This window comes from Ambystoma mexicanum, chromosome 1q (genome assembly GCF_040938575.1).
Source record: "Ambystoma mexicanum isolate Mex_15411 chromosome 1q, UKY_AmexF1_1, whole genome shotgun sequence".
Taxonomy (NCBI): domain Eukaryota; kingdom Metazoa; phylum Chordata; class Amphibia; order Caudata; family Ambystomatidae; genus Ambystoma; species Ambystoma mexicanum.
The window spans coordinates 1,306,305,476-1,306,327,770 of NC_090922.1; the positions used below are offsets into that span (position 1 = coordinate 1,306,305,476).

Below are 22,295 nucleotides of genomic sequence, written 5' to 3' on the forward strand. Positions count from 1 at the left end.
CCGGAACACTTAGAAAAAAACCCCCAGCTAGTGCTTATTTTTAAAAAAAAATAAATGGCACTTACCGAGATTCAGCTGCAGCTTTCCTGCTCTGGTCTCCGGTCCACGTCCTCCGCGTACAGCACTAATGAAGGGAAAGCCACCCAGCGGTAGCTTTTTTTTACTACAGCTGGCTGGCTTTTCCTTCATTAGTGCCGCAAAAGCCAGCACAGGAGGGCATCCATTTCACAAAATGGATGGGCCCATGTGCTTGCTTTTGCGAATTTTGAGCTTGAATAGCTCAAAATTTTACATAGGAAGTTTTAAAAGAGAATGCTAGTATTTTTTTTTTTTAATGTTGCCTATCTATTTTTTAAATAACATTTTTTACTAGACCATGCCTTTAAGAAACAATCTTACAAAAATTAACACACTTGCATTACATAGCTCGCTCTGATAATGGATTGTGGTGCGAATTATTTGCAACAACTAAAATCTCAATAAGAATAGCCACGATGCAGTTCTTGGAATCGGTAATGCAATCAGCTGACCGTTCTTGTATGATGATTCACTATAATAATGAGAACTAACAGCTACCTATTGTGGATTGCTTTATTTATGGCTTTTCGAGATTTTGCAAACTAATCAATTGAATTTTACTGCAGGTAATATTGACTTATATCTATGCAAGTATATCTCTTCCTGTGGAGAATTTCGTAAATTTGTCTCACTCTTTGCTGTCTTTGATTAATCAAATCAATGTATAATGAGAAAGAAATTATATAGTTGTACATTTATTGATCTGTTTATGTAAATGTTTGTTTTGAAAGGTTATCTAATTTTAACCAACCAAAATAAAGAAAAAATAAATATATATTTTTTACTAGACCATGCCATTCCTGTCCAGAACATGTCACACGACTGTGCCGCCTCTTCAAGCGTGCAGCCAAAAATTTTATTCACAACTCTGTCCTTGGTATATTTTTCACCCTTTTGGATGACGAGTCTTTAAGAATTGTTCTTTGTTGATGTTTAGCAACAGATGGTCGGCCCCTTTGTGACTCCCTGCAGTCCAGGAGCAACCCCATCCTTGTTTGTTCCTTCCAGGAACCATTTACGACCACCTTCACTCCTCAGTTTCCTGTGCTGAAGCTCTGTCATTGTTCCTTCTCTTTCTATAGACAAAGGTCTGGGCTAACCCGCTATTACCATCTCCCAGTGAGTTTCTCCTGAGAGGATATCCCTCCCCCTTGGAGAAACCTGCTTTTCCAGTTCTTGCAGCTCAGCAAGGCTAACTTCTTAAATCCAGCAAAACCCCAAACTTGTTGCATCAAACATTACTTTCTTTGCTTTACATCTGGGGGATAAAAACAGAACTAAAATCTGTATTCCTTTTAGCAAAAATCCTTTTTATGTTTGCTAATCGAGCAGACTTTTGTTTTAGATCACTTTAAAGTTTCATCAGTAACTCATCTGACAGCTGTCGTTCAGGTAGCCCAGGGTACTGCACCCAGATTTTGACAGGCTGCCAGTTTACAGACAATCCAGTTTGTCTGTTGAATGTTTTGCTATTCACATTTAGGACTTTGTATGTTCGCAATGCTTCTTAAGATTACATACATTTTAGCGCCAGGCAAGATTTTGAATGTTGAAGTGTTGTGTTATAGGCATTTTTGGAGTTTTTAGCAACAAAGCAAATGTCATTTGTAGGCACATTTTGGGGTTTCGCTTGTAAAATGCTACTTCTCTGTCTGCACTCTGTCTGCTGGTCATGGAGCTCACTGGCACATTTTCTGCAGTGTGCTCTATTCCACCACACATGCACCATGGGTGGCTGGTTGTGCATCCATCATTTTGTGGGCTTGAGCGTGGTTTTTGTAGGTTTTTGGCATGCACAAGTTTTTTTGTCGCCATTGTTTCAGTTTCTATCACCATATCTGGCAGGGTGATGCCGCATAGCCGAGTGGGTCAATACATCCCACAACCCAGCAGCACACCTTGTACGGAGGCCAAATACCGACACCCAATGCATTGTTGAATGGAACGGTAGCACCGTACTGAGGGGTCAGCGTCATGGAAGGAAACCCCTTCACGTTACCAGGTACCAATACATATCCTGATTAAGACAGCCCACAGAAAGCTCTTGCTTGCCTAGTCCTGTCCTTGACAAGGAGCCCTTGTTGGGCGCTGCGATAGATAATAAGCAATTCATCTTTATGGTCAACACAGGTGCCACTAAATCATGCATGAGTGAGGGAGACTTTAAAAAAATAAAGAAAAAGTTTTATACCTTGACACTGTACCAAGTATTAAGCAAGCCTTTCACAAACAGAATAAAATAAATACATCATAATATTACAAGTTTCATCAACTGTCGCATATAGAACCAAAACAATATATACATTTAAGAAATGTTTTAAGCTGATCAAAAATGTCTTTCAGGAAATTACAAAGTGCTAGAACAAGAGAGCTATTATCCCCCCACATAAGGCGAGCCCAGAACAGATTTGCCATAGGTTCCCTTCCCACATGTCCCTCAAAATAGTGTTCTGCGCTCTGTCAAACTGGGACAAAAGTGTGATGATTCAGTGTCTCCACGGAAGATGCCTGCTTAGAAAGATGGCAAATTGAAGACCCCGTAGGGTCACTGTTCCATTTACTAGTGCGGTCCAATATAGAGAGTATGTTTAGTTTGAACCATAAATATAAGCGTCTTGCCTTGGTAGATGGAAACACAGTATTTGGGTAAATCACCTTTTTTCCTAGGAAAATGAGTATTCTTTGTGAGACTGATAGGTGCCCATTTTATCGATTGTTTGCCCCCACTCATACATGAGCAGTTTCTGCTTGGTTTTAGACAGCCTGTTCACCAATTCCTCCACTGACGAGTTGATTTCCCAGAGAAAGCTGGTCGTAGATTTTTTTTTAAAGAGACTGACGAGGGTCTTATTAGTGTTGACAAATGATCCCCAAATCCTCAGACAGGGATCCTGGCACAGGGTCAGCAATTTTAGCATACAAGTTCAATTGTCTTCACAGATATAGACCTCCTTGAGATGAATCCTAATGTCTGCCTAATAATTGAATTAGGTAAGCCTTGGTGTAGGTTAAGATTCTTCTTCCAGACCATACCTTGTATGGATTCAAGGATATCGCCCATGTCCAACAATGAAGGATCTAGACCATACAGAAGTGTTGGTTCCACCTTGGCATGATAGAATTCAATTAATGTCAGAAGCAAGACTCTACAGAGTGTAAAGTAGATTCTCTTTAGTTGCGAAACTAACGGTTTAGCTTTCGATTTAAATTGAGCACCAGTTTCTGCCAAGGAGCAGCTATTCGACAAGGGATATCCCAGGTATCAGTTTGTCAGAACTCTTTCAAGCCTTTGTTCTCCCACTAACCAGCACATAGTTTTAGGCTTTCTTGTTTGGGTAACACCACTACCTTCGATTTTGCTATGTTTACAATTTTTTGCTGCATAGATGGAAAACAAATCAAGCTTCCGCTGAAGGCCTAGAGGTGTTCGATCAAAGACGACCAGGTTGTCTGCAAAAGCCAATCAATCAAGCTTCATGTGACCCATTCTAACTGGAAAAGCAGTCTCCTTAGCCCAAAGCATATCAATGTCAGAGAGATGGGCGGTAAATATTAGTGGGCCAATACACACCCCTGCTTGACTCCGTGAAACCCTACTTAACCCGAAAAGATCCTCTCCTTGAGGAGTCTCGCACTCCGTGTTTTTGCTGAGACTTAGCAGCCGTACCAGATGAGGAGGGACTTGCCAATTTGACAGTTTAATCCACAGCACCGTGCGGTTGACTGTCGAAGGCAAAATTCATGTCCAAGGAGGCCATGTAGGCCAGACGCTGGCCGACCCTCTTGATCAGAGCCATAAGGTAGGCCAGAACCATAGCATTTAAAGTAGAGGCCATTCTAGCTCTGAAGCCTACTTGATGCCTGGAAAGCACGGCTAGCCTCACAAGATCCTTCTTGACCTCTCTCAGTAATAGCGTTGCATAGATTTTGCATTGATTTTGCCCGAGGCTATGGCTCTGTTGTTACTATGGTCCCCAACGTCTCCTTTCTTGTAAATGGGATAAGCGACTTCGACCAGGATGACCGGGTCTGACAAGGCTCCCAAATGGCCTTGAACAGGGGACACAGTACTCTAGCCCATAGTTTTACCACTGGCGCTACACCATCTCCGTCAAGGAGAATGGTATTATGTTCTCATGTTCTAAAATTCCTATCTTCCAGTTCAGATTCATTGCCAGAGTCGCATATTTCACTGAAGTATTTGACCCAAATTTCCTCAGAAATCATGCTGACCATCTCGGGCATGGAAGTACCAGTCTTTTTTGTTAATGATGGCCCAGAAGTCTGCGCTATTGCATAGTTTAAGCGTTTCCAGCATCACCCAGTTGTCACTTACTTTACTCGGCCTGATGGATTTAAGATGGCTCTTGTATCTGGATTGGATTCTTTGCACTATGATGGAGTTCAACCGTTGGATATTACTTTCCTAGTTCATTTAGCTCTTTTCTTGTTTAGCTAAGGTAATCCTACACTCTGGGACATGGAGGCGTGGCACAGACCGCATGTATTTTCCTGCTAGAAACGACCCTTGGGCACCATGAGATCATCTCAATACATGTTTCCATTGGCACTGTCCACTCACTGGCCCTCTCCAATCTCAACCACACTCTGTAATGTCCCCCACAAATGCGAGACAATTGGAGATGTTCCATCTTACTGACAAACCCCCACGCCTCGCATCTCTGAAGGCTGAAGGGAGATGCAGTACAATGATACCTGTCGGAAAACTGCAAATGATATTCAGGGTCAAGTGGTCACTGCAGCCTAAATCAACCAGTCTTAAAGACGAGCAGTGGACCTCCAACTCCTTGGAAACGTAGAAGTAGTCTATCCAGGACCAAGCTCCTCCCCTATGCAAACTATAGGTTGCCTTAGCATCATGGGTTCCCCCTGGAAGACAAATGCTCAGGCCCCATTGGGCCAGGGTGGTGTGCCACCTTAGACCCGGTGTGCCCCAGCTCAAGCTGTTGAGTCATCTGCTGAACAATTTCCCAGGGTCCACCCCGAAAAAGTCAAGACTTAAAATCCCCTCCAACTATGTTATGCGGTAATCCAGCCTCCAGCCAATCTGCTATGACACCCACTTCCTCAAATGTCCCATAAAACCGTGGGTGCCAATGTCACCTCTGCCTCTTGATTGTCTTCTATCCTTTCTTCATCTGAAGTGCATTTTTTAAATCTTTTGTTCTACTTTTATGGTCTTCACATTCACTTCTGGTTATAATGTTAACTGCTCTATATTTCCTAATGCATATAACCAAACTCTATACAGTGCAATAAGCAAACTAGTATGTCTCCAAAATGTAATACCTTTGATGGAATCCAAGTCCTACACATCCTCACTAAAGTAACGTATGTATCTTGGACCTAATACACCACATTCAGTTAAGATATGTTTAGCTGATTCTGAACCTATGTAAATCACTTTGATTTTGTGGCCACAATCTTATGCCATTGAGGTCGCTGTTAATAACTTATGTTGCATTCTAGACTTGTATAGTTCTTGTAAATCATTTTGTGACGCTTCTGTCACAATCTATGTAGGTCACTGTAAATCATGGTGATGGATCTGCAGCCATACTCTATTCCAAAATGCTCAATATAGCAAATTGAATGATGTTGCACAAATACTACAACCCAACCTTTTCCCTATCGATAACTTTCATGATGCAGCCCCCTGCCTCCAAACATATGGACTCATTGTGCACACCCACGCATCCATCGCCACGTGCACAACCATTGCTCACGCAATTAATCATAAGCAAGGACATGTGCATACTGGAACTTCACCAGTGCAGGAAGTAAAAAAACAGAAGATAGGCCATTTGTCTTTGCCCCAGAATCTCTTACCTGACACCACCCGACTTATCCCCTCGACTCTCCATTTCAGGAAGGAGCTCCAGACCGCCCTCTTCAAGGAATTGCCTCTAATCCTAGGTGCACACATGCTGTACTCCCACCTAATGTGAAACTGGGTGAGTTGCGCCCCCATTTTGCCTCCCCGGTTGCTTGTCGATCCCTTGCTGCCAAACTGCCCCTCTCTCTCTCGCAGGTTACCGCCTCGTGTCTTTTTATTCCCTTGCAATGTGCTTCCTTAACAGTCTACTTCCGACTGTCACTTGTAAAGCATTCTTTTGCCCACCGAAACTAGGCCTGTGCATAATAATTACCCTAATAATAGGAATGATGAAAACCATGAGACCTTGTAAAACATGTACTGTGTGTCACGCGGCATGGCCTCAGGTTGTCGTCTTTGCATCTAGTCTGCAAATTGGAAATACTATTTTCTGGCTCAGTTTGTAAATAAATGCCGGTTTAAAAATGAAATATTCCCTCGCTCCGAATATAAACATTTCAATATGTGAGTAAATCTACCTCATTCTGTAAATACATTTCTCATGGGAAAGGTGATAAATAGCACAGTCGTTTCTGGCTGTTTTGCATAAAATCAAAGAGCATTTTAGTAATCTAAAAGTTAACATATATTTTTATATTTATGCAAATATTTTGAGCACACAACGCACACGGTGATCATCCATTAGTCGCAATAATACCCATAATAAGAAGTTAGATATCTGCACAATGTTGGTCATATATACCAGTTTGCAGAGACTTTCTTTTTGGGTGGGAGGCTTTCCGTGTGCAGAAACAGACTTCTGGTTTTGCTATGCCGTCGTAGGAGACGGAAACAAATACTCTGGTGGCGATTAGTGGGGGGAACCCGCTTGTCACGGTGGTCTCTTTTAGGAGGTAGCACTAGGCTAGTGACAGCGATTTCGATTAAGGAGTAGTTTTTGGTCTCCTCTACTCCCATTTTGTTACAGACTGTTACTCACCTGTAAATTACATCCTTAGCCCTATGTATTAGACACTGTATGAAACGGATTGTTCATACAATTGTGTGTTCATTGTTGTCTCCCAGGCTGTGGATAAACACTTCAAGCTGCCTCATGCTTCCAGCAAACCAACCAGGATTTCGGGAAGCTTTGTGGACACCTCCTACAAAACTCTACGTTTTGCCTTGAGAGCTTCTTTGAAAACTGCTATTTACAGAATAACAACAACGTTTGGAGAACACTTAAAGTAAGTAACCTTTTATTCCTATGATTGACATTTAAGCCCATACGTGGCTCTCCTGGAGTTGTAACAGGCAACCGTTTTTATTTAACGCTGTTCGTATGTTCTGCATTGGATGTGTTATAGTGGGGCCGCCTAATAGAATGTTTCCATAAAATATTAAATGTCTCTTTCAGTATTTCTTTTTTTAAATTTGAAAAAAACTGCATTCGTTCATAACAAATTGGCAAAGTACATGTTGGCCTCCAAAAGAAAATTACGGTGGTCCCACTCCTAGATTGTGGTACCTCAGCGCAAAATTTAAAATAATTCTTGACACTGAGGCGAAATACTTTGTCTTCTACATTGAGACTGGTTTTATGTCAAGGAGCATTCTTTTAGTAAGGAATACTCTTGGGTATATGCCAATTTCAGTTTTTCCCATTGGGTATTGCTTTAGAGCCACATACGCCAAGACTGTTGCATTGATCAGAGATGGGATGTGAGAAGGGATACAGAGCTATTGGATGTTTGGCTTTTAAGCCTCTTCTTTACCGCCCATGGTCATACTAATACCTATGGCCAATCTATCAGACTACCTTCCATCCAAAATGCACCAACCTGGGATCTCTGAGCTAGCTCTATCGAGCAGTAATTTCAATCTTTATGCTGTTTAGACTCTGCCATAGTTATTTCAAAGCAGCCTTCTGATAGTTGACAGCTTAATTACAGCTGTAAATGAGCTTCTGATGTAAAAGAAATTTCTAACAGAGTATGCCTTCCACCACATGATTTATAAGCAAATGTGTCCTCGCATCTCTTCCATGCACTGAAGTTCTGTTGAAAACAAGCATTGGCAAAGCCACACTTTTTGCCTTGTGTGTAGGTATTAGATGGGTATTTGCCAAACACTGACACATGAACAGGTGCTAACACGATCTTCCAGCTCTTGTCATCTTATTGTAAAATAGTATCATAATGGCAGTGCCTGGCAAACGCCTGGCCTAAAGCCATAGCTGTTGGCTTTGTCAGTGCTTGCTTTTGTCTTGAATGTAACCCTGGATTATACACCGCCACAGTTAAAGTACAGAGTTCCATCCAAGTTAGCTAATTCCTTCTGTAAATCTGCCTTGAATCGTTATTCTACCTTCAATGTGTTAAGGGCACATTTACGTAGCAAGCAATTCTCCAATGGCTCGTATTGATGTGGAAACTTTGCGCTGAAAGCCAACAGGGAATTATGAAATCCGACTAAATGTTAACTCCAACTCTGAGCTTGCAGCCTCTTGATGCCAAGAATACTTGATTCAAACTCCTGACAATGTATTCTCCCCAGTATTCTTTAACCCAGTATTCTCCTTTCTATTAACTAATATGCAGAATCTTTAAATAATGCAAGTTAGGCCGTAACTCAATTTTCAGAGGTTCTGCTACCCTATTTTATGGAACCTCTTAAGTTGTATCCCCTTGGTTTTCTAGGATCGTTGGCTTGATTTTTCTGGTCATAGGGACTACTGAAGTCCACCTGCCACTGCAACCCTTTTCCCTGTAATGCCCTGTGGTAGCCCATATGGCGTCTATGGCAGTAGAGCTTTTTAAACATCCCATTCGGGCTCCAGCATGCTTCAGTCACCTTGTAGTTAAATTATGGAGTAGGCTTGTGGCAGCTATAATTCAGTTTTAGCTTCCTCAGTGGTGCAACCGGTTTCACTCCTTTGTGCACAGATGGGCTCCTTCTGAGCCCAGACTTGCGCCCTCTGCGGTAGTTTGGACTTGTTTAGACTGGTGTCTCTCCCAATACATCACAATAAACAAACTATCGGTAAACCTGAGTGCTTGGTGTTTTTGTAGGGCTGGCCTGATTTGCATGTGTATGTGCATTTTGTGTAACAAGAGGGCTGGTTTTGGGCCAACCATGAAGGTGAATGGGTATCTAGAAGAGACCCTGTACATGCCACAAATTCTCCTGGATTCTTAACTTTATCACAAGGGAATTGCTGAATTTTGGGGCTAGGTTTGGCCATACTAGCCGAGTCCTGGGTCCTTTTGTCTTACTCTGGTGTGAACTTTTCGATGCTTGATATCCTTCCTTGGCTGTTATTTATCATCCTGTTCCCCAATGGCTTGATTAGTTGGAGGTTTCCTAAAGTCCACCTGGAGATAAGACTATAAAACTATCCCTTGGTATACAGGTCCCCAACTCGTAGTAGACTTCTGTACTACCCAAAGTATTGGTAGAATGGCAGAGCAGCCAGGCTTATCTTATGAGAAGGATGAGAGCTGTAGGTAAGTACAATGAAACCAGTCAATAAATTAGCCCAGAAAAACTTACACACTGAAATCTATGATAAAATATACATTTATGTTATATACACAAGGCAAGGGAGGTAAATAATATTTTAGACCAACCAATACACAGGAAATATCAACAATACTTTTCATAGGTGACTGCTTCAATAGTAGTTGCTTGCGCTTACAGTTGCAGAAAATGACAGTAATAACAGTTCTACTGTTTAAATAGTAATGGTGCTCCCGCATTTGTTACAGTGAAATGACAATTTGTTTAATTTACAAAGTCACTCAGTCTGTGGGAAGGAAAAGGAGGGTTATTCAACACCAATAGCAGTGATTTACGTCTTAGCAAACCTTTTCAAGGCTCCTAATGCTTTAGCAGTCCAATCCCTAACTAATGAAGAGTTCATCAATGTCTCTGTAGGATGGGAGCAAAGGTCTTATGCAGCAGCAGGAAAGGCAAAGTTCCTCAGGAACTTTAGTTAATTAAAACAATGCTTTAGTAGGATAATATAATTTATAAGGACTGCAAAGGATTCCCTAAAAGACACACAAGGTATGGGTGGACACCCAAACACCGGGTATCGCACTCCAGTTCTACCTTGAGCACCATAGTACCTTAGGGTGGTTGATGAAAACGCTGCTGGATTCGTTGCTGTGCAGCAGTGACAGACCCAGACTCTGTCTGGTGACGAAAGGAAAGGACCTTCAGCAAGGATGTCTTTGGTCTCCCACAACGGTCTGTGGTTTGGGATCCTTTTTATCAGCTCCACCAAGAAACAGTTCCCGCTCGTTCCTCGTTTCTGCATTCCTGCATGTCGGTGAGGGGACTTGGATGAGAGGGTTTGTGCCTTTAGAGGTCCAACTGGAGCTCACCAAAGTTCTAATTGGTTGGTTCACCTAAAGACGCTGCACTACAAATTGGTCGGAGGTCCCCAGGTATTCACGGTTTGCAGCGCTGGTAGGTCACAGTACCTCAGGGGATGGCTTGATCTGCAGTTCGTCCTAGGGCTGGTTGGTTCCACCAGCCAAAGGAGTACTCTTCGGAGCTCCTCATTTGAAAAGAAAACTGGGTCAGCACATCAGTGGTTGTTTCACGGTTAATGATCTTCTGTTCCAGTGGTTGACTTGCCTTCTGCCTTAGGAACCTTGCCTTCTTATTAGGATTTCCCATTCATGCCTCTGCAAACTCTCCCTGCAGTTTACAGAAAGCGGTGGGTGGCTGTCCAACCAGGGCGGCCAGCAAATGGAGACCTCATGGCCACAACCAATTGCCAGAAGGATAGTAAAAGCAATTGTCCTGCTAGGCTCCTTGTACAGTTAAGGAAAATGCTCCAAGCAAACCAGTTTATCCCAACAGTGTATCGGCATCTCTTAAATTTTCCGTTGGGAGAGAAATTAGCAAGCAAATGGAAATTTTAGCCTGCAGTGTTATGCACATTATAAACGGCAATTATTTTAATCATCTTTGGCGCTAATACTGTTTAATACACTATAGCTAAGTGCAGCCTTTTGTGTAGTGCACACTTAACAGAGTCACTTCTAAGAGATCCCACTTGTGGCAACCAAAGGAAATATAACACACTTGGGTAGGTTGATTTGTCCAGCATTACATAGTTGGTCAAGTGTGCAATCCAGGTTTTCTGGTTGCACAGTTTCCAATTTTGCAGGTCTCGGACCACACATGCTCCCTCTGCACCAACATGTAATTAGATAAAGTGCAAGTAGATGATTGTATGCCCTTCCTAACTGTCACTGTGTGGCAGTGTAACTTTAGTTTACTCTGAATGCGGCGGTAGTTGGAAGTGATGTTTGGCCCGGCTCCAGTTGGGTCCTACTTTCACAAAGGCCCTTGAGCTGAGGCAAAGCCAACCATTTGGCTATAACCAGGCTCAATCTGGCTTCCCCACCTGTAGTAAGCGGTTTTCGTGGACTGCATATGTCCTGCACTATTTGTATAGCATGTGCTGCCATATGTTACGGATTTGAAGCAAAGTGGGTTCAATGGCCCTTTGGCATATCGTAGTCTGAACAGATGTGAGGCATTCGAGAATCCCATCCCATCACATTCCATGCAGGTGGCTGATCTAGTTTCCGCTGAATAGTGCAATGGCAAGGAATAGGCCGAGTTGGGATGAGATTAGGATTGAGATGTCCATGACTCCGACGGGTGGACCACATATTTCATGGCACTCTGCTGTATTCTGTGTGGTGCAGGGCTGGGCGAAAAGAGCTATAATAGGGTGCTAGATCTGCCCCAGGAGCAATTGGTTAGTTGTATGGTTCTTTAGGCAAGGATTTTGGAAGGTAATCACATTCATTGGCAGGTGGTTGCAAATAACTAATTTCTAATATTGTGTGCTAGTGTCTAGATGTTCCAAGAAAAGAGGTGAAATTGTCAAGGAATGAGCCTGAATTTTCCTGTGGCGATAGATACCGGATAGCTGAGCGGTTGAAGGGGTAGTTCAAGGTGTTGAGTGTGAGATAAAGGTCAGTCACCTGCTAGGCTGTCAGTCACAGGAACGGGTTAGCACTCTAGGTTCTAGCAGTGCATCTTGCAACTGGAATCTAGGTGCTTAAGTCTTAATATTGTGTGAAGAATTTCACCCATACTGGAGTTTAAACTTTGGACATGTGGATTCCTGATCACATGAGGGCCACGTAAACCTCTTATAACTATGAAACATCAAAGCAGAAGGAATACATGATAGCCTTATCATGTTGGTGTAATAGTCTGCCTCAGTCAAAAGTGATCCTTTGAAGGATTTGTTGAGACTGCTGCGGAGGGTACAGTCAGATGGACTGTTGGCTCAGGATTTTCTTGAGTTCAGTCAATCCAGTAGTGCTGTCGCTGAGCAGACCCTTGTTATGGCCACAGAAGTCCTTATTAGCCAGGAAAGGATTGTTACTATTTACATATGTGGCCTTGCGTAACTGCTCTAGGACAGCCAAGTGGGCAGGTCCTCATGCATGCAGATTCTATTATTGCTATGTTGGGAATAAGAGATTCCATCACAAAGCTGTTCTGTTATATATGAGAGCATTTGCAGTCTGCAGCATTTACCATACTCCTATGTCCTGTCCCCTTTCCTCCATACTGTATGGGCGTTCCTCACTAGGGACAGGAGATGGAACCTTTCTCACCAGGAAAAAGTCTTCTTCCCCTCTAAATTTAGAGACATGGCCCTGGGAGCATGCGCTCCCCGATTCCACCCAATACCGCCACTCCCCAGCCCTCTTTTAGACAGGAGCGGACCGCTTCTACCAGCGCTCCTGGGTTTGACTTCAGCCTTGTAATTCCACACGGTCTTCCCCAGATACTGTTTTTTTTTTTGTCTCTTTTCTTTTGGTCTTTAATCAGGTACTCTGTCCTCGGGCGCCACGCTCCTGCCTGGTGCATGTTGACATCGGGCTTCAGCAGGTGTCTAGCCTGCGAGGGGCTCTTCCCTATGTCTGACCCCCATGCTCTTTGCCTCCTCTGCCTTGGCCCCGAACTCTTCGGGGAGGGTTTTACCACGTGTGATGCGCTTACATTGCGCGCTCTGAAGAACAGGTGAGCTTGGTGGAGGGAGCTCTTCGAATGGTCGCCTCCAGAAGACTTGAAGAACTTAGTCGGGCACAGGATGGTCCTAGATGTTGCACTGTACTAGCCTGGCCCTATTGTCCTAGATGATGCACTGTACTAGCCTTGCCCTATGGTCCTGGATGCTACACTGTACTAGCATTGCCCTATGGTCGTAGATGCTGTACTGTACTAGCCTTGCCCTATGGTCCTAGATGTTGCATTGTACTAGCTTGGCCCTATGCTCCTAGATGCTGCATTGTACTAGCCTGGCCCTGTGCTCTCATGCTGCACTGTACTAGCCTGGCCCTATGGTCTTTATTGCATTTGCTAGCCTAAACTGAATTTGCTAATCTGTAAGTCTCCAGCCAAAGCTGAATATGTCTAATGGTGCACACCTAGTTTAAGCTGAATCCACCTACCTTTGTGCACTTAGCCAAAGTTGAATCTGCCCATCACAGCCCTACAACCTTTATCACATTGTAACCAGACCATGCTCACCTGGTTAACAATCATCCTGTTCCCCTTCTGTGTCATGCAGGATAATATACCTTGCAGCGGTAATAACTTCATAAGCCTTCAAAAATGGCCTAGCCAAACTTGGATGCCTGAGACACTCCCCTATCCCCTGCCCCACACCCTTCCTGCCTACTTTGCCACCTTTCCCACCTAGCTACCACCCAAACCACACTTCCATAGACAGTGTCTGCCCAGTTGACACCCTAGGCAACACTATCTCTGAAAGTACTTTGTGTCACCTTAAACCAAGTGCTCCATGTCTTACAGGGGATGCCAATCCTAGTATTAAGCCTAACCACACCAAACCTAGTACTAAGCCCCCCACAACTAAGCCTCTAGGCATTACACACACAGTCAACCCCAACCTCAAAACCCATAAAAGTAGACTTGGCACTAGACTCCCCTTTACAACTAGTATACTTTTTGCCAAACCCCACACTAAGACTCATAATAAGGACAGTCTCTAACTAGCCTAAATCACTCCCCCTAAAGGGAGCTCTACTAAATGGCAGGTCTCTTATTGCCCATCCTACAGAAATCGCTGACACTATCCTAACTAATGATCTTGACTTCCTCGCCATAACTGAAACTTGCCTACATGAAGCATCAGGACCTTACTTAACCTTAGCTATTCCCGACAAATACTCCATCCTCAGAGCTGACAGACCCAATGCTCGGGGAGGAGGTCTAGCAATCATCTTTAAATCATCCTTAGACATTAGATCATTCACCCCCTCTTCACTAAAATCATCTGAGCATCTCACAATCAAGTTGCAAACCTCTCCCAAAAGTACGATCTCTATTCACCTAATATACAGACCCCCAGGTCATCCTGGAGCCTTCGAGGAAGACATTACACCGCTAATAGCTGAAGACTCCAAGCCATCGGCACAAATTGTCATCCTTGGAGATTTCAACCTTGGGTACAATGACCCCGACGACTCTCCAGCCTCCTCCTTAGCCAACGTCCTAGCTGAACATGGCTTCTCACAACTTAGCTCTCAACCTACTCAGAAAGGTAGAATCATTGATTGGGTAGCGGCCCTCAACTGCAATATTACTTGCAACGCCCCCCAACCTCTTGCATGGACTGACCACTACCTCATCCTACTAGATATTAATATCAATAACTTAGACCCTAAAAAGTGCCCCAAGGCACCAGCCTGTCTGACCAGAAACAAGCGTAACATCACTGCTGAAGCCCTAATACCCCTGGTCCTCCCCACTCTTAACGCACTACCAGCCACTGCCGCCCTTAACTTACTGGTAAACACCTTCAACGACTCCACTGCCATTGACCCCATCGCCCCACTGAAATTGCGCAAAGGAAAACCCAGAGCCCATTTGAACTCCTGGTACGCACCCGAACTCAAAATATTGAGAAAAAAAAGAAAGCTAAGATAGAAATACTATGGAAAACGGAACAATCTGTTGAAAACAAAACCAATCTTATGAATATATCCTCCTTATATAAAAAGGAGATTATTCACACTAAAAAAGAAGCCTACAACGTTAGGATAAATCGGGCAGGATCTTGCCCCAAAGAACTATTTAATATACAAAAGGAATTAGAAAATCCCAATCCACCCACAGACACTTGCACGAAAAACAAACTTTGGTGCACTAGTATCCAGAACGCCCTTGCTAACAAAATCACAGGACTCCAAACCAAAATAGAGGATAAACGACAGCAACTTACCAGTAGTAAGTCTACTAGCCCAAGCCCACTATCGCCCACTGACACCAATGCAGGGTTCACATTTAAAAAGGTAACTATACCGGAAGTACAAAAAATGATCACCCCCCTAAAACCATCTAATTGTAAAGGGGACAGCTGCTCGGCCCAGATTATAAAAGACGCAGCCAGAGATCTATCCCCTTTGATCACCAAACTAATCAACCTGTCTTTCTCTACCAATTCAGTCCCTAGCCACCTGAAACATCCATGGGTTCTCCCACTGTTAAAAAAACAATTAGACCCAGCCATACCCACTAATTACCGACCCATTACCACAGTCCGATTCCTGCTAAAAATCCTTGACAAAGTTGCTTACCTGCAAATTCAGACCTCAACATGGAACAGAAACTGCCTTTGCTGACCTCAAAAGTCAGATTGATGAAATCAAAGACAAATGTAACTCTGCCATCTTACTCCTCTTAGACCTCTCAGCGGCCTTTGACTTGGTCGGTCACAAAATCCTTTGCAACCACCTATCCTCCGGAGCTCACTTCTCCTCTTCTGCTGTCACATGGATACAATCCTTCTTGGCCAATAGAACCATGGGGGTCTTCTCACCAGTAGCGGCAGCAGACCCTATCCCTATCACCTGTGGTGTCCCACAAGGCTCATGTGTTTCGCCCACTTTGTATAAAATATTTACGAAGCCACTCTTTGACAAACTGGACCATCTGGGTGTCGCCTACATCAACTATGCAGATGACACCCAGATACTCCTTACCCTCTCAGGTAACTACAATGCTGATGTCGTCCGGATTAACAATCTTCTCCATCATTCAGGCATGGATGGCCATACACGGCCTATGCCGGAACGATGAGAAGACAGAGCTTCTCCTAGTCGGCTCACCCAATAACCTGTTTAAACTCAGCCCTAACTACACTAACGTTATCATCGATGGTAACACTATTCCTGTTGTTAAAAGTGTGAAAACCCTTGGTTTTTATCTTGACGCCAACACTAACCTATCCAAACAAATTAACATGACTGCCTCAGCCACTGCCTATACTGGTAAGCTGATCAGGGCCTGTAGACCCTTTCTGTCCTCTAATAGCTGCCTTACGCTGGCCAGGGCTGTTATACAGTCCAAACTGGACTATAACAGTCTATACCTAGGTGCTACCCAATCCATAATCAACAAACTGCATGTGCTCCAAAATTACCCACTACGAGCAGCATTAAACATCCCCAGGCTAGAGCACATTTCTACCACCAGAAAATTGTGCAAATGGCTCTCCATTCAACAGAAAATCGACCTAAAAACCCTGTGGCTCGCATACAAAGCCTTAAACCATCTAGCCACAACCTACCTCACCAACAAATTCACCTTGAAACCTGCTACTAGAATTACCAGATCCTCCAATACTTTATGCCTAATAGTGCCCAGATTCACCTTGAAAAGAGCTGGAGGTTCTAGCTTCATGGTCCTTGCCTCCCAACTTTGGAACACCCTACCACTCAACATTAAATCTATTGTCCTTCCAGTCTTTTAGGAACCAGATTATTGGTTGGCTACTGGACAAAATCTAGCATTTACCATCCTCTTCCTCCTATGTCTGACGGTACTGCCTATACTTTAATTGTGCTTTTTACCTGTAAAGTGTATAAATGCTAACTATATATAATGTACTATGTAACTGTTTCCTGATGCGCCCTTTTGCCTCTGGGTCTGGAGCGCTATATAAATAAATAAAACAAACAAACTAGGTCTAGGCCCAAGGCAGGGGCACTTTTTTCAATCGCAGCCTGCAAGTGCGACTCCTTCACCAGGAAGAGTCTGAGCGGGAGGGAGCATTCTGGTCCGAGTTCCAGCACAGGTACCGAGGTTGCTTCAGCTACCAGCCGTCGGGCAGAGGGGTCGCTGGATCCTTCTGGTGATATTTGAGGGACGGAAGGGTTCTTTTACTTGGTGTCCACCTGAGGGGCTACGCCCTACTACTGGACAAATGTGAGGGGGCACCTGTACACAGCACTACTAGCAACAGAGCAGAGGGCACTACGCCTACCGAGCTTCATTACGAGTTGCAGTGTAGGCCTCAAGCGCCACCGCCAAGAGTTCAGGAGGAGGCCGGGCCCAGTGCGGCAAGCACCACGACGCAGGCACGTGGCATGCATCCCGACAAAATGGCTGCTCGTCCAACACCACACCCGTTAGGGGAGCAGGTAGAACAAGTGTCCAGGTGGGACTGGTCTTTGCCAGGCCTACAGCTTATCCTTCAGCAGGGCAGGTACACCCCGCAGCCAGCAAGGCAGAGTATGCATAGGCCCCAGCTGCCTGCTGCTACTACGGCCGCACCACCTGCCACCCCATCAGCCTGTGAAGTCAGGTTTTGTGAAATGTTCCACACACTTATGAGGTCCCCCAGATGAGAGGCATCCTTTGGGATGTGATCAGGGACATGCTGCCTACAGTCCCGCCTCTAGCGCCTATAGTCATTCCTTCTACGGCTGCAGCGCCTTAGGCCCCCACGCAACCCCAGTTGCCCACGCCGGATCCCTCCGTTCCGGCTTCCCGGCCTCCCTCAGTTCAGGCGGTTCCACACTAGCCTCCACAGCAGCCTCCGTCTCAGGTCACCACACCTCCAGCCTTCGGCACCTAGCACTCCTCCACTTGCTCGGGAACAGCCAGACACCCTAGTGGACACCGATGAGTCGGAAGACTCTGACACACCATCTTCAGCCAAAGCCTTCCATGAACGACTCATAGGTTTGACCGAATACTTGGGGCTTCCACAACCTGAGGTGGAACAACTCGAGGCGGGGTACTGGCCGAGCTTCTCACGCTATGCCCTGCAGCTAGAACGGGGATCCCAATGCAGAAGGAGGTCGCCTTGGCCAAAAAGGGATAGCTTAAACCCCATTTGGTGCAGCCTCCCAATCGGTGCCTCGACGCCAAGTACAGGCAAATGGAGGGGATCCACTCTTGCTGTCGGCATACTCTCTACCAACTCTTCGGTGATTGCCGCGGCCTCGCTCTACTCCTCAGTCATGCTCAGCTACCTCGTTTTCGGCGCTTCAAGGCAAGTAAGAGGATCTTGGAGGCCTATGGAAAGAGGGTCTATTCCCATGCCTCACTACACCTTTGTCAGTCTAATGCAGATGCCATGCTCGCATCCGTTAATCAGAGGCTTTGGTGGGAAATAGCGGACTTCTTTCTGGAACTTCCGGTGCTCAGTCGGGCATGTTTCAAGGCGGGGCTGGCAGAAGCTAAAATGGTGGCTCAGGACATCATGGAGTCCACCGTGGCGCATAGACACCCCAGGCCGTACCATCTGCATCACCACGGACATGAGAACAACTGCCTGGCTGCAGGCTACCAAGTTCAACTCAGACGTCCAGGAATGCATATCAGACCGTCCCTTCGAAGCTGGTGACCTTTTTCAGTCCACCACCGATGAGCTTGATAAGAAAACCAGTTCCCAGACTGCTAAATCCTTATCTATCCTCACAAAGTCCACGCCCAAGACGTACAGCCAGACGCATCAGCGTTCTGACAAGGGGTGGGCCTTCGGCGGGTTCCGGGGCTTCCAGGAGCAAAGGTGAAGACAGCCGGACCGGTCTCCAAGTCAGCACCAGCGTAAACAGCACAAGGTGGGGAACCAAGGGCTTCTTTCAGTCCCCCTCCTCAGCCATAGCCTCAGAGGGAATGAAGACATGACACGCCCCTCCGGGTCCTCTGGTCTCTGTTGGGCGGGCGGCAGGCAGGCCTGCCCTTCCTTCCCGCACAATATTGGAGCGTAAGGTTCGCAGACCCCTGGATACTATCTGTGGTGTCCCGGTTTCGCCCTCCCTTCTCCTCCCCTCCACCGATTGGGACGCTGATTCGATCGCTCGTAGAGTCGGGCAGTAGAAGTCGTCCCAGCAGGGTATGGGCTTTTACTCCAGGAGCTTCGCCATACACAAGAACCCAGATGGTCAGTTGTGTTGGATCTTTCCACCTTGAATCTTTCCCCTCCCTCTTCAAAAGTTCAAGATGGTTACCCCAGCGTTTATTGCGGAGACACTGTGCAGGGGAAACTGGAAGTGACTGGATCGGAAGGACGCATACCTACACGTCCCGATTTGGCAGCCTCATCGGTCCTTTCTGAGGTTCAGGATCATGGGCTTTCATTTCCAATACAAGATTCTATCCTTTGGCCTCAATTGAGCCCCCGCGGTCTTTACTAGACTCATGAATGTTTTGGCAGCCCTTCTCAGGGCCCACTGGTACCATGTCTATCCATACCTGGGCGACTGGCTCGTCCGGGTGAGATCTCCAGAGGCGGTCCATCACACCTCCTCCGCCCTCATGAATACGCTACATGAGTTGGGATTTACCATCAATATCAAGTCACAGCTGGAGCCTACGCAGAATCTAACGTTCTTAGGCCTCATCGGGATACGAGCTCAGAGAGAAATGTTCCCTCGGAGGACAAGGTCACAACCATCAAGAGGGCCACAAGTCATTTTCTCAGCAGAGCAGGGACCTCTGCATGGTGGTACCAACACCTCTTGGGTATCATTGCGGCATGTCTGCTGGCAGCGCCACACACAAGGCTCAAAATGAGATGATTGCAACTGCACTTTGCAACCTCGTGGAGTCAGGAGCGAGGTTCCCAGGCGGAACTAGTCGGCATTCCACCCTTTCTTCACCAGCATCTTGTCTGGTGGAGCATGGACTGCAACTTGAGGATAGGCAGACCCGTCAGGCAATCAGCACTGCAGGTTACCATAATAACTGACTCTTCCTTGGAGTGCTGGTGAGCCACCTTGGACAACCACAGCGTCCATGGAGTTTGGTCTCTTCAGGAACAGGAGGCCCATATCAACTGGCTAGAGCTGAAGGTGATCTGGCTTGGTCTCAAAGCCTTTCTTCCAATCAGTGGCAAGAGGATCTTCATCCAGACGGACCACTCCACCAGCATGTATTACATCAACAAGCAGGGTGGCACCAGGTCTCCTCCCCTGGGCACCTTGGCAGTCAACATTTGGGCGTGGGCTCTGGAGAACATGCACCTGAAGGCAATACACCTTCCGGGGGAATCCAACCTGGAGGTGGACAGGCTCAGCCGGCTGGATGTGGACAACTATGAATGGCAGTTCAACGATCAGGTCCTTCAGGGGATCTTCGACAGATGGGGTCATCCTTGGGTGGATCTTTGCCACCTGGTCGAACAGGAGGTGCCCCCAGTTTGCGTCCTGGCAGGGACAGGGCTGGGGCTCTCTGGGGGGGGGGGCCTGATGCAGATTGAGTGGAACAACATGAGCGCGTATGCCTTCCCCTCCGACTCCCCTGGCCCACTGGGTAATCTGCAAGATAAGGGACGCCCTGCACCTCTGTATAATCCCAATAGCTCTGTGGTGGCCCGCGAGGCCATGGTTCTCGAACTACTCAGCCTGTCGGAACAGGCCCTGGTGCACCTTCCGCTGGGACAAGGTGACCTACTCTCACAGCAGGGAGGCAGTCATCCATCCCACCCCCCAGAGGTTAGCCCTCACAGCATGGTTCCTGAACAGGTCACATTAAAACACCTGCGTCTGTCAGTCTAACCTAGACATCATACAGGGCGCTAGAAGCTACGCTACTAGGAGCCAGTACAAGAGCAAGTGGACTAGGTTTTGTCACTGGACAGATTCAAAGGAAGTCGATCCCTTGACTTTCACATTGGACAACGTGTTTTCCTTCTCAGCACACCTCGCACACTCAGGGAGGCAAGTGGACACATGCTGCACCTATCTGGCGGCCGTCGGAGCCTACAGGAACTTGGATGAGGTATTTTCATCCTCCAACCCGATAGTCGAGGCACATTGGGCAGGACTCACCAGGCTCTACCCACCTAACAAGAAGCCATACCTGGGATCTCGATGTTGTTTTGGGTGCCTTGGCGCAGAAACCATTTGAGCCAATGGTGTCTGCGGACATCAGGCTGGTCACCATTAAAACAGCCTTCTGGGTCGGTCTTACGTCGGCACGCAGGGTCAGTTAAATCCAGGCACTGGTGGCTTCAGAGCCCTATACTGCCTTTCAGAAGGACAGGGTCGTCCTTAGAACTCATCCTGCATTCTTAACTAAGGTAGTCTCCTTGTTTCAGCTCAATGAGGAGATGGTGCTACCTAATTCCTTTGCGTACCTCAAGGAGACAGCGCAGAGGGTACTGCACTATCTGGATGTCAGGCGTGCTCGAAGATTCTTCCTGGACAGAACCAAAAGCTTCCGAAAATCATAAGCGCTCTGTCACCTTCGGTGGTGTCAAGGCCAGGCTATCAAGCTTCCAAGGCCTCCATAGCAAGTTGGATGGTTGCGGCCATCATGGAGGCTTATGAGGGGCAGCACAAACTACTCCCGGCAAATATGCATGCCCACGCTATCAGAGCCAAGGCCACGGCTGTGGCTTTTCAGAGGCACATTCGTTGGCAGGTCATCAGTAAGGGGGCTACATGGGCTACGCCTTCGGCCTTCTGCAAACACTTCTACTTGGTTGCCAGTTTCAGGTCGGATGCAGCATTTGGTCAGGCAGTTTTAAGGAACTTGTTTTCTTAGGAGGGTCACCTCTCCACCTTGGGGCTGCATTCAGTTGTAATAGCCGATACAGTATGGAGGAAAGGGGAAGGGACGTAGGAGTAATTGTAGTGACTAACGTACTCCTAGTCCATAGTCCCCTTTCTCCATACGTCCACCATCCTCCCCCTTACAACTGGTGTCATTAGGCAATGGTAATATTGTTGATGCGTGAAAGGGTACTGAGTGGCGCCGGTGGGCGGTGTCAGGGGAGCGCATGCTCCCAGGGCCGCGCCTCTAATTTTAGAGGGGAAGACTTTTTTTCTGGAGAAAAAGATTCCGTCTCTTGTCCCTAGCGAGGGATGCCCATACAGTATGGAAGAAAGGGGACTACGGACTAGGAGTATGTTAGTCACTACGGTGAGTAAGTTATCATTTTCTATTGACTCTGGAGCTAGCAGTTCTCGCGCAACCATCCCCACGCCAGATAATCCACTCCAAAGACGACCAATGCATCCTCCTCGAGTAAATCGTCAATGGTGCTCCAAAAGGACGCAATAGAAATCGTCCCGGC

General features: G+C 46.2%; 1 protein-coding gene across 1 annotated transcript in view; it reads left to right on the forward strand.

The window, feature by feature from the left end:
- NDC1 (NDC1 transmembrane nucleoporin) overlaps positions 1–22,295 on the forward strand; it is a 367,243-nt gene that overhangs the window by 327,848 nt on the left and 17,100 nt on the right. The window contains exon 17 of the mRNA XM_069642162.1: positions 7,001–7,161. Coding sequence (XP_069498263.1) covers positions 7,001–7,161 — 161 coding nt within the window. The remainder of the gene's footprint in view (positions 1–7,000; positions 7,162–22,295) is intronic.